Below are 11,753 nucleotides of genomic sequence, written 5' to 3'. Positions count from 1 at the left end.
AACAAGTCGTAAAATGACTCATAATATTAACATACTACATCTACTTTACTATAATCTGTTCAATGCTAAGTGCAAGTATTCAAGTTTTAATGCATTTTGGACTTATAATTCAAATACCTGTGTATTGTAAATTTTACATGAATCTTGTATACTTGAGCCAAACCATATTCCTTATGACTGTTGCCATGTTATCACCATCTGTTTTTTTTTGTGTGTGTATACATTGTATCTACATGTGTGTAAACCAGTGTAAAAAGAATTCTTTTTATGGACAATTAAGTTATGCAATTCAAATCCAAACAGCGTCTGCGGAGACAAGTGATTGGGGAAACTCCCTATGAACATCGGCGATTCTTTTATGGCACACTTAAAACAAAAAGTGCGAATCTAAAGCCCGGTGCACACGATGCGATTTGGTGCGGCCCAAATTTCAAAGAAATTGCAATAACATTTTTATATGAACGTTCCAAGCCATGAAATCTTAGCAATCAGAATTCAGGATTGCGATAGGACTCGAGCCTCCCGTTATTGGAATAAAAACAAAGTCAGTTCCAAATCGTAATGACACCATCATCGCCTGCGACTTGAAGCCGATTAGGATTTTTTTCTCTCCGAACACAGTAACATTATGATTTTATCATTCCTAACATTTTGCCGAACTTCAAATAAAATGATTTTGCTTCTTTGAAACGTAACACTTAAAGCGAATTGTGATTTATTAATAGAAAAAGTCGCATCGAACTGCATAGTGTGCGCTGGGCTTGAGTTAAACTTAAATCTTTGTGAACCCCCCCCCCCCCCCGGACCAAGTTGCAGAAACAGTCGCAAATTAACGTAACTCTGAAAACAAAAACAAAAGATAGAAATAATTTTTATGCAACTTATTTTCCAACCAATTAAAGTTGCGCATTTGGGGTTGTGCTTGATATTTTGAGTTGCTGTTTCGTCCACAAGTTGTCAGATCTGACAACTTTCCTTAATTGGCTGAGAGGCACTGTTAATATGGTAACTTTCGGATAAAGTGGGACTTGGCGGATAAAACACCCGACAGGTCATTTCATAAAACGCTCCCCGGTCACATTTCATTGTAATACCTTAGCAATACCCATGGGTGTCGATCACGGGGGGGATGGGGGGATATATCCCCCCAATATTTCAAGTGGGGGGGATGGCCTGTATTATCATCCCCCCCCCAATAATTTAGGGTAGAAAAATTATAATAATGATGATGAAAAAATGAAAAGTTTGATCATGATGATTTTAGTATGCCATCAATCAATTTGTTTCCCTCGCAATTTGTGTATATTGTTATTAAATAAAAACAATCTTTTTCAGGACTATTAAACAGATGGGTGGAGGTTCAAGATGAAAAAGAATGAAATGTTCATGTATCTGATATTTTTTAACACATGACATAAAAGGACCCCAACGAAAATCAACTTTTGTTGATTGGGTGTTCCATCCCACCAGTGGTGAATAAATTAATTTAAATATCATTAACTCAAAAGGGTGGAAAAATAAACGGGAGTAAAAGGGTGGCAAGATAAATAAAGGAATGACGGTAAGCCCGATGGCGCACGAGAAGCCACACAGGTTGTAATTTGTGCTAGTCTTAATTGGTCCGAATCTGCATTTTATCATCATGCATTAAGAAGAATAAAGAAATTGCCAGTCAGGTTAGATTTAAGAGAGAAGTTGTATACACAGAGGCGTCGATCCTGGGTGGGGGGGGGGACAGGGGGCGATCGCCCCACCAATGAAAATATTGGGGGGCAAACATATCGTTTTGCCCCCCCCCAAAAAAAAATTCCGCATGTGCAACTAGAAAATAAAATAAGATTGTAATGCTACACTGAAATCAGCAAGCGAGATTGAGATACCAACTCGATCTTGATTTAAAATCATGCTCAAAATGTCTGCTTTTCAGATTGGAATATAAAAATTTTCAGCTCGCGCTTCGCGCTCGCATCATGTACCAAAACCCCATACTTTTCATGATTATATAGGTGAATATAATGTCCCGTTTTCAATTCTAAACCTCAAAAGAACTTTGATTTTGCAATAATCTTTTGTTGGATATATATCTTCCATTAAAATGTCCTTTTTTCCATATCAAAATATCAAAATTTTCAGCTCGCGCTCGCATCTAGGCCTATTGTTCTTCTAGATACCCATCTTAATCATTGGTACCAAAAATGCTTAGAATATCAAGCTTTCAGGTCAGAATATAGAGAAATTTCAGCTCGCTCTCTAGTGAGATACATGTATCGACCCTGCTCATGAGTTACTACAAACAAACGTAAACAGGTACATTTTTCCTGTTTTCATGACATACTAAAAAAATTTAGCTCGCGCTTCGCGCTCGCATTGTTGGTGAAGGTGAGATATGTGTCTCTTTCTCATGAGTTATATATATATACATATATATATATATTGTGATCGAGCGCCTTTGGAACGTTGATTCATAATTTTGCCCCCCCCCCCCATCTGAAAAATGGATCGACGCCCCTGTGTATACATCATGCTCAATAAACAGATCACTATGTACATGGTCCAGTCAATTTTTGTCATTTTTTCTCGGTATGAGTTTAGAATAGGCTTACTTGTAACACAAATTGAATTTTCAAAAAAATTATACAAGTATAGTACACTACAACAATGAAGGAATTTCCAAGAACACCATGCATATTAACCACTCCCAAATGTCCTAACTTGTGATTTTATATAGTGGGGGTAATGTTGAAATATCCCCATCCACGAGAACATTTGTGTCAATCATCCCCCCCAACCAAGAATACCGATCGACACCCATGCCCATACCACATTTCCTTAGCAATACCAATATATTTATCTAGTCTTTGCTTGTAAGAGCACCGGCACCTCCGCCATATCCGTATCCTGTTGGCCCGTAGAGCGACCCGTAGCACGCTGTATTAAAGTCAATGAAATTAAAACAAATGATAAAGGAGATAACATGGAACTTATGAGAAGAAATAATGAAAGAGCCTTCTGCACGGTTATAAACAAGTTCACACATTGGTATTCATAATGCATATGGCATTTATTTGGTGTACGATAAAACAGCAATGTGTATATCTGCCTTGCTCAAGGGCATGCCGCGACGGAAATCGAACCCCCGAATCTCGGATATCCAACCAACCACCTCCAATCTAGATCACTCGGCCACGGCACTTCCACAGTATAGGGGCCTCTCCACGAAACTATCGGCTTTTGGAATCTATTCTGGATTATTCCTTTTAAGAATTAATTCCCCAACGATGATAGCCACACCAACGCACTGGCCTGTGACATTCGGGCCTGTCCCCCTTAAACCAATAGTTAGCATGGTTAGCATGGTTGGTCGTCCAAAGGATTTTGAGATCATTTTCAGCTTGGAAAGCACGTCGACGTTTATGAAAACGATATGTTACTTGTCGATTTGACTATAAACAAAAGTTTTTACATTTACCACGGAGACCCCCTACAACGAATCGATTCCTTTGAAAATGCAATTAAAATCACAACGGAGAGCTGACAGGCTTTTGTCGAAAGTCGGTAGACTGTAACAGCAGGTCATCCGGACAAACAATTGCAAATATGTCGTTGTCCAGAATCGAGAGATTACCATGACGATGCTGCGCCGGTCGGTCCACCAACTTTCGACAAAAGTCTCTAAGCTCTCCATCGTGATTTGACTTGCATTTAAAAAAAAACTGGTGTGTTGTAGAGTGTCACCGTTCGGAAAAGTTCGGAAAAATCCCCACAAGTACGTGATTGAATGTTGAAGAAATTCATTGAAAACTTCACAGAGGGAAGAGAAAACAAAGTTTGAATTTAGGAGTTTAGATAAATCCATTTTCATTTCATTTTTATTTAACTTTTTGAAGATTTAATTACCATATTGGCTATATTTACAAAGAACTTTACAAGGGAGTTTTCACACGCTCAAGGGAAATTCCATGAAGGTGTCATGATTATAGGGCCGAATGTACATGATGGAAATGCCCATTGGCATTAATGTTTGATTACCTTTACAGTAGATTTTCCCCTCCTTATCGGACACGGTGTTTGTATCCAGGGTCTTCTTGCAAGATTCGCATGAGAAACACCTTTTGTGCCAAGACTGGAAGGGGGAATTGATAACTAAGAGAGTTAATGATGATGGTAATGATGATGATGATGATGACGATGATGATGGTGATGACGGTAGTGATGGTGATGATGATGATGATGATAGTGGTGGTGGTGGTGGTGATAGTGATGATGATGATGATGGAGATGATGGTGGTGCTGATTCTGATGATGGTGAAGATGAAGATGAAGATGATGATTATGATAAATTATGGTAATGAGATTTTGAATTTGATAATAAAGTTGACGGTGATGTTGTTAATGGTGAAGATTATTTTGATGATGTTGGTGATTATTTTATAAAAAAATTCAGGTAAAAATTAAAATAAATAGCAGATAGAGGCTTTGACAATGGAATATATCCAAATCAATAGGTCATTCTACAAACATAACAGCAGTGGTGCTATAAAGTTAGTGAATCCCACCAGATAAAGGCACTCCTTCATGCTGAGTGTTGAATGGAGACCGCAACATTACAATGTTCGGCGAGCCCAGAGAAACAAACTTTGTTGAAAGTAACATTTTATCACTGTCTTCAATGAAATATCTAAAACGTGGCAGTAATGGAACACTTTAAATACGTCATATGTTCATGGTGGGGACTTCACTAAGTTTATAGCTCCACTGTAACACAATGACAATAATTAAATGACATATATGATAAACAATTTATAACAGAGCATAAAATGATTATGAAAATGTTGATGGTGATGATAATTGTGATGATGGTGCTGATAATGATAATGATGATCATGGTGATTATGAAAAACGTCTTTTTTAATCTTTATTCAATCAATATTTTTTTAACGTGGAGAAAGTTTACGGTTCACCGCGTGTAATGTGAAGGGAAGGAAATACAGGCAGAAAGATTGAAATTGAAATACGAGATATGATGAAAAGAGGAAATTAGAAGTATTCTTTCTTAAAAGTGAGTGAAGTCCTGGAAAGGACTGTAAAACCAGATGAGATGAGCTGAATGTGGCTTTAGTAGGATGGTTTGAGTAGCAGGATAAGGTGAAGAGAGGTTACTCGACGTTTCGGGAATGTGGGCTGTCCGTCTTCAGGACAATTTCTGATTTCCTCTTTTCATCCTATCTCTTATTTCAATTCAATCTTTCTGCCTGTATTTCCTTCCTTTCTTCACATTACACTATACAAAATATGAAAAACATATCATTTGTAACTGAAATACTAACTTTAACTACCAAACTACAATACCAGGGTAAATAAATCTTTCTTGAATGGATACCAAGTCATTGTGGTATAAGTGGAAACGAAACAGCAGATTTTCATGCAAAAGCAGCCTTAACGAAGAGAATCGAAATTCAAAATAGTTTAGGTTCCGATGAAGCAAAAACATTGACGACAAAAAAATATACACAGGAATGGCAAAACAGGTGGAAGTATTCCATTTGTAATATGAGGCAGATACAACCACGAGTGAATCTTTCTTTATACGAATGCCACCTGAACAGATTTCCCGAAAGTTTACTACATAAACTTCGTTTCGGAATAATATAGGTCTTAACTTTGATCTTTTCCGATTAAAATTACATCCCACTGGTTTTTGTGATTCCGGCAAAATATTGGAAACTATTGAACATTTTCTCGTGAAATGTCCACGTTATATCATTCAAAGAGCTATGCTGTGAACCGTAAACCTCCACGTTATAAACTCTACCATGCAAACCTACAAAGATTTGTTTTTATATATATATAAGCCACATATTTACCTGCCCTGCAGCTAGTACCTCTTCCGAAATATAGACGGACTTGCCACATCTTGCGCACTTTTTTCCTCCTCCAAAAGAAGGCATCTTGGCCGACTGCCAATGATAAAAAAGGAAACATGACACTGAAAATGAACATCATGGGCATGCTGATGGAGGGAGGGGGGGCTTGTTGGGTCTTGCTGCCCCCCCAAAAAAAAAAAATCAGCGACTAAGAAAAAAAGAGAAAGGAAAGAAAAGGACAAGGGTGAAATATTATATTTTCCCCCGAATAATATGTCAAAATCTATCACAAACTTGGGTTTTTTAATAAAAATGTCGAAATTTTTGCTCGCTTGCTTCACTCACAACTTATTGATTTTACGCGATACGCCATATCGAGCTCCCTCAATTTTTTGGGGCTCATTACGCTACTGATTAACAGCATATTTTGATAGGTCTCGAAATTAGCAATTGCCCGAGTGCCATTGGCAATCAAAGGTGCCGACGGGCAATCCAAGGGACGCACCATTAGATATCAAGGTGAGGGGGGCGGCTGGAATTCCCCCCCTCAAAAAAAAAAATAAAACCATTGACAAATCGACTTAAAGCGGCTTTAAAAAGATTTGTCTCAATGGACTAAGGAATAAACATTCTCAAAGAAGATAGAACGTCAACCAAAACTTCCAGATAATTGCGGATTGGCCGTAGTCTGCTATGCAGACTCTGAATGGCTCGTAAGGTGGGATTTCAGCGCGCTTGCTGCTGGTTTGCGAAGCAAACTAACCTGAAAGGCCGAGCGAAGCGAGACATTTTACATCAGCTGCAGCCACAGTCGGCTATGCAGACTCGTTGAATCAGCCGTGGTACACACACTGCAGATGTGTCGGTCTACATTAAAGGAGACTCGATTGGCCGTGGGAGGGGTGATTATGGCATCATTGTGGAAGCGGGGGATATTTTTTACAAAAATATCTCGGTCTAATACCCTATACTTCAAGTACGACGAGTTACTGCAGACAGAGATTCAATTATTATTGCCGTTAATGAAACACTTATGCTCGTTTTACGACAGCAATATTTCCTACACATCCTTGCAATTTTATTTATTATTGTATAGGATACTTTCAATCTCATTTAATCTAATGAATATGCCAAGTATGAATACCATTTTCGCTCGTAAATTTGAACGTTGCATCATCTCTCAATAAAATCTTAAATATTTTAATTTTTTTATTTGCATCATATAGTGCCATTTCCGCATTTTTGTTAGTTTGTAGTATGAGTTTTTGGCATATTAATACGCGCTGGTTGGCCAAACTGGAGTTTGTGCAATCAACCGAGTCTTAAATACAGGGCCGGGGTTGGTACAAGAATACAGACTTATCGAATTAATTACGGAGAACACTCTAGCCAGTAACGCAACGCTTCCTTTGAAATTTCAAGTCATATAACAATGGAGAGCTGAGAGGCTTTTGCCGAAGGTTGGTGGACCTGCATGGGTTCGTTGCAGAAAGAGTTGATATCAAACGCAACTCAGAAAATCTTTCGTAACTTGATTTTCAGCCAATGAAGCACCCGTATTCGGGACTTGCAATTGATAATTTTGACTTGCGTTTAAACGCAACTGTTTCTGCAGCAGGCCCCGGGACAGCATCGCTACTCTCGACTCTGGACAACGACACATTTGCAATTGTTCGTCTGGTGCAAATTTTTGGATGATCTGTTGTCCCAGGCCACCAACTTTCGACAAATGCCTATCTGCTCTCCATTGTGATTTTAATTGCATTTTTCAATTCAATTTCATTTTCGACGCGTTCTAGAGAGTGTCTTCGTAGTAAATGGGAAAAATCGATCCCGTTGTTAAGGTCCGCACGAAAAGTTGAGTGGCTATGGTATGGAAATGATGGAAGAGCCGTAGTGTACTCGCCTTGTTTACAGAGGATTGGATAATTTCAAATACCAAGTGAAACCAAACTTATCTGTCTTGAGGTCTTGATATATTCCTTCTAAGTTAACGAAATACCACTGCGGCATTATGCGTTTGTGGAATCTGAACTAGTGTTAAAAAATTTGCTGCGACACTATAATAACAACAACAATAATATGTTCTATTTGTATAGCGTAGCTCCTATAATTTTATTGCATAACTACTGCGCTTGATACTAGGTATCATTACAACTGAGCCTAGGTATCATTACCACTGAGCCGCCGTATAGGCGCTAATCAAAGCATTCAAGGAATAAATCCTACCGGGTATATACCCATTTATCTCACCTGGGTCGAGTGCAGCACAATGTGGGTAAATTTCTTGCAGAAGGAAAACACGCCATGGCCGAGTTTCGAACCCACGTCCCTCTGATCAAAAGACAGGAGTCGTAACCACTAGACCACGACACCCCCGTTATCAGGACCAGTGACATGATTATGGAAAAGCTGCGACATTATGCGTTGACTGTGACAATATGCGTCGCTGCGACATTACCGATTGTAACAGGCGTAACCACTTTAGACTATATCAATAATATGTAGCCCGAAATAATTCAAATCTGAAGCACAGGCTAATGATAAAACCTTTGTAGCATTAGAGCCATTTTGGGCGCAAATGAAGGATAACATACCTGTACGTAGTACAAAATGGATCAAAGACTTTTCAACGTGATACACTGGTGATAGGTGAACCAATCCACCAACTGTAGGGTATGTAGGCTGGAAAAGAGTGATCACTAAATAGATCACCTATTCATTTTGTATATCTAGATCAACTATCACTGAGCTAGGTCCCGTGTGGAAAACGGACAGAAATATGCATAATTGCCAAAGAGCTCAGTCAAAGATTTGCACACGATATAGATTTGTAAATGCAAAGATGAAATTTTCCACACGGCCCGCTAGCAATCACTGCTTCTGGAGTTTGGTCCGGGGGCCACTTCAATTGACGAGTGCATGGATACCATGCGCGACCATGGGGTCTCGAAAAGCACCCTAAACACGAATTTTCCATTTCTGAAAATGCACCCCCTTAACAAGTATTGGCAACTGAAACCCTACCCTTAACAAGTATTGGAAACAAAACAATACTCTTGGCAAGTATTCCCTGAAATGAACCCCTGAACAAGTACAGCGATAATTTATTGTTGTGTCACGGGTCCGTCGGTCGTCGGTTTTACCTTTGCACACCAGTTTGGTTTTATTAGTACGACCCCACCTTTCACACCTCGCGCAAATCGGACTCTAAACACGTAGCGCTGGAGCAAAAAGGACATCCTTATTTGAAACGTTTTGATTTTTTATCATCCCCGAAAATTTGACCCTTAACACGTAGCTTTCTTAGCGAAATAGATACCCTTTCTTCATTATTTTTGTGTTTTTGACACCCTTTTCACGTAACGTATGTAACGTGCCCTCTCTTGAAAAATACATCCTTTTTACGTGTTTGTTGGTCGCGCATGATATCCACTCGTCAATGTAAGTGCCCCCCCCCCCGAGTTTGGTATCCACTTTTTATTTCATTGTGTAGTGTTTACCTAGTGTCGCCTCGTCCCCCACGAAGCATTGAGCGTTAATAAGCAAATATTTTTTTATATAAAACCCAGGAACTATATAGTTTAAACACCTCACATTCTATCCCTCTATTCCCGCTAAGCTCTTCTGGAATCTAACAATATGTATTATAATGATATCAATATGGTGTAGCATATTAGCTATATTTTTAATTTGGTTTCCTTAGTCATGTTCATGGTTCACTTGTTCCCTTTAACTATTCAGTTCCAGTTTTGATGTATTCAGTTCAAGCTTTGTTATTTTATTTTCCAGTTGACTATCAACTGCATGACCTGCATCTCTTGCCAAAGATCCTTTCCTATAGACCAGTTCGTAGTTCCTCATGGACAATTTTGGTCAAATGACCTTTCACTCTTTTCAATATGATAGGCATATTTCAAAGCAAGATATTGCGCAAGCTTGCCTTACATAGCAGGATGAAGAAATTGAATAGACCAGGTGACTAGAACAGCACACCAATGAACACTTTATGAAGGTATTTGTTGCATTCCTACTTTGAATGCATATCATAGCATGTGGCACAATGTACTTGGCAAACTGTGAAATACCAGTAATTTGTGGACGCATTGTTGTTTTTGTGGATGTAAATGAAAACCACAACTCGGCATGCACTTAAATGCCGAGTTGCGTACGGTATGAAAGGCTTGACCACATTGGTCAGATCGTGCCATGAGGACGCGCACTACTGCGTCAATCTATCAATAAGATCGCGCGTTGCATATCATGTACGTGTCGGCATTTAAGTGCGACTTAAGTCATACTTAAATCTTTGTGAAACACCCCCTGGGGAGCGTTTCATGAAAGGACTTGTCGGACGATTTATCCGACAAGTCCCATTTTATCCGACAGTTACTGTAGTAACAGTGCCTCTCAGCCAATCAGAATCAAGGAAAGATGTCAGATCTGACAACTTGTCAGATAAAAATGTTGATGAAACGGTCCCCTGGTCTGTTCAATTGCTTCATTGTACGATGTAATGCAAGCTAATGTAATATCTTGCTTTGAAATCTGCATATCATAATGAAAGAAATAAAAGGTCATTTGACCAAAATTGCCCATGAAGTAACTACGAAATCGTCTATTTGAAAAAAAGGAAAAAGAAACTAGCTAGAGTGGAAAGATTTAGCTAGGTGCTAAAAGCAGGAGGGAGTCCAAGTTGATACCTGCATGCGCGACCATGGGGTCTCGAAAAGCACCCTAAACAAGTATTTTCCATGTTCTGAAAATGCACCCCATAACAAGTACTGGCGTGTGAAACCATACCCTTAACAGGTATTGGGAACAAACGATACCCTTGGCAAGTATTCCCTGAAATGAACCCCTAAACAAGTACAGCGATATGTCACGGGTCCGTCGGTCGTCGGTTTTACTTTTACACATCATTTGGTTTAGTACGGCTCCACCTTCCTTCCACACATCGCGAAAATCGGACTCTAAACACTTAATGTTGGGGCAAAAAGGACATACTTTATAAAACATTTAAATTTTGTATTATCATCCCCACAAATTCGACCCGAAACACGTAGCTTTCCTAACAAAATAAATACCCTTTTGTCATTATTTTTGTGTTTTTGACACCCTAATCAGGTTACGTAAAGTAACGGGCCCTACCTTGAAAAAGACATCCTTTTTACGTTTTTTTTTTTTTGGGGGGGGCGCATGGTATCCACTCGTCAATGTAAGTTTAGCTACACCACTGAAACCAAATCCAATCGGTTGGTTTTTTTGTAATTGGGAATAACGTAATAGCTTTGATCGATTTAAAGGCGTCTTGTCTCCGGGAAAGATCGAGACTTCACTGACGTTGATGTTCACATCAACGCGGGACAGACGTATCCCCATACTCCGGTACGGGTGTAGGATTGGAGCTGTGATTTTCCTCATTTCTTTCTCTGTCATCTCCATCCTAGGTTTTACTTGGATACTGGTAGGCGTATATAACATATTTTCAGTAAAAGCCCTAGCCGGTTTTAAATTGAGAGACACATCTACTCGACTTTAAATCCTAGATATCCTAAAAATACATAGAAAAGAAAAAGAAAAAAGAAAGGAAAGGGAAATACACATTTTGATTTCACTTTATTCATTTTTTCAAAGAAAACAAACTTTAATAACATAATATTTATGATGGCGAAAATAGTCAAATTTGACTGGTTGCCAAATAAAAATAAGAGCCCCCCCCCGACGAAAATGGACAGAGTGAGAAGATAAAACGACAGTGTGGAAAAAAAAGTGAATGATGAAATATATGAGTAGGAAACGCAGAGAATACGGTGTTTTTCATGTTACGGGGGGGGGGGCAAGAAATCGTAAGAAAGGGATGAGGATGAACAAGAAGTAAAAGAAGTG

General features: G+C 39.0%; 1 protein-coding gene across 1 annotated transcript; it reads right to left on the bottom strand.

Annotated features, from left to right (window-relative positions):
• Nucleotides 1-817: 817 nt before the first annotated feature.
• On the bottom strand, nt 818-8,594 carry LOC121421563 (cysteine and glycine-rich protein 2-like). Its single transcript, XM_041616311.1, has 5 exons — nt 8,462-8,594; nt 5,865-5,957; nt 4,030-4,123; nt 2,821-2,928; nt 818-1,105 (listed from the first exon to the last, which is right to left on the bottom strand). Exons 2-4 carry the CDS (start codon nt 5,946-5,948, stop codon nt 2,852-2,854), a joined length of 255 nt encoding a protein of 84 aa, XP_041472245.1. The 5' UTR covers nt 5,949-5,957; nt 8,462-8,594; the 3' UTR covers nt 818-1,105; nt 2,821-2,851.
• Nucleotides 8,595-11,753: the final 3,159 nt, after the last annotated feature.

The sequence above is a fragment of the Lytechinus variegatus genome, chromosome 9 (assembly GCF_018143015.1).
Source record: "Lytechinus variegatus isolate NC3 chromosome 9, Lvar_3.0, whole genome shotgun sequence".
Classification (NCBI taxonomy): Eukaryota; Metazoa; Echinodermata; class Echinoidea; order Temnopleuroida; family Toxopneustidae; genus Lytechinus; species Lytechinus variegatus.
This window is presented reverse-complemented; position numbering and strand designations above follow the sequence as displayed.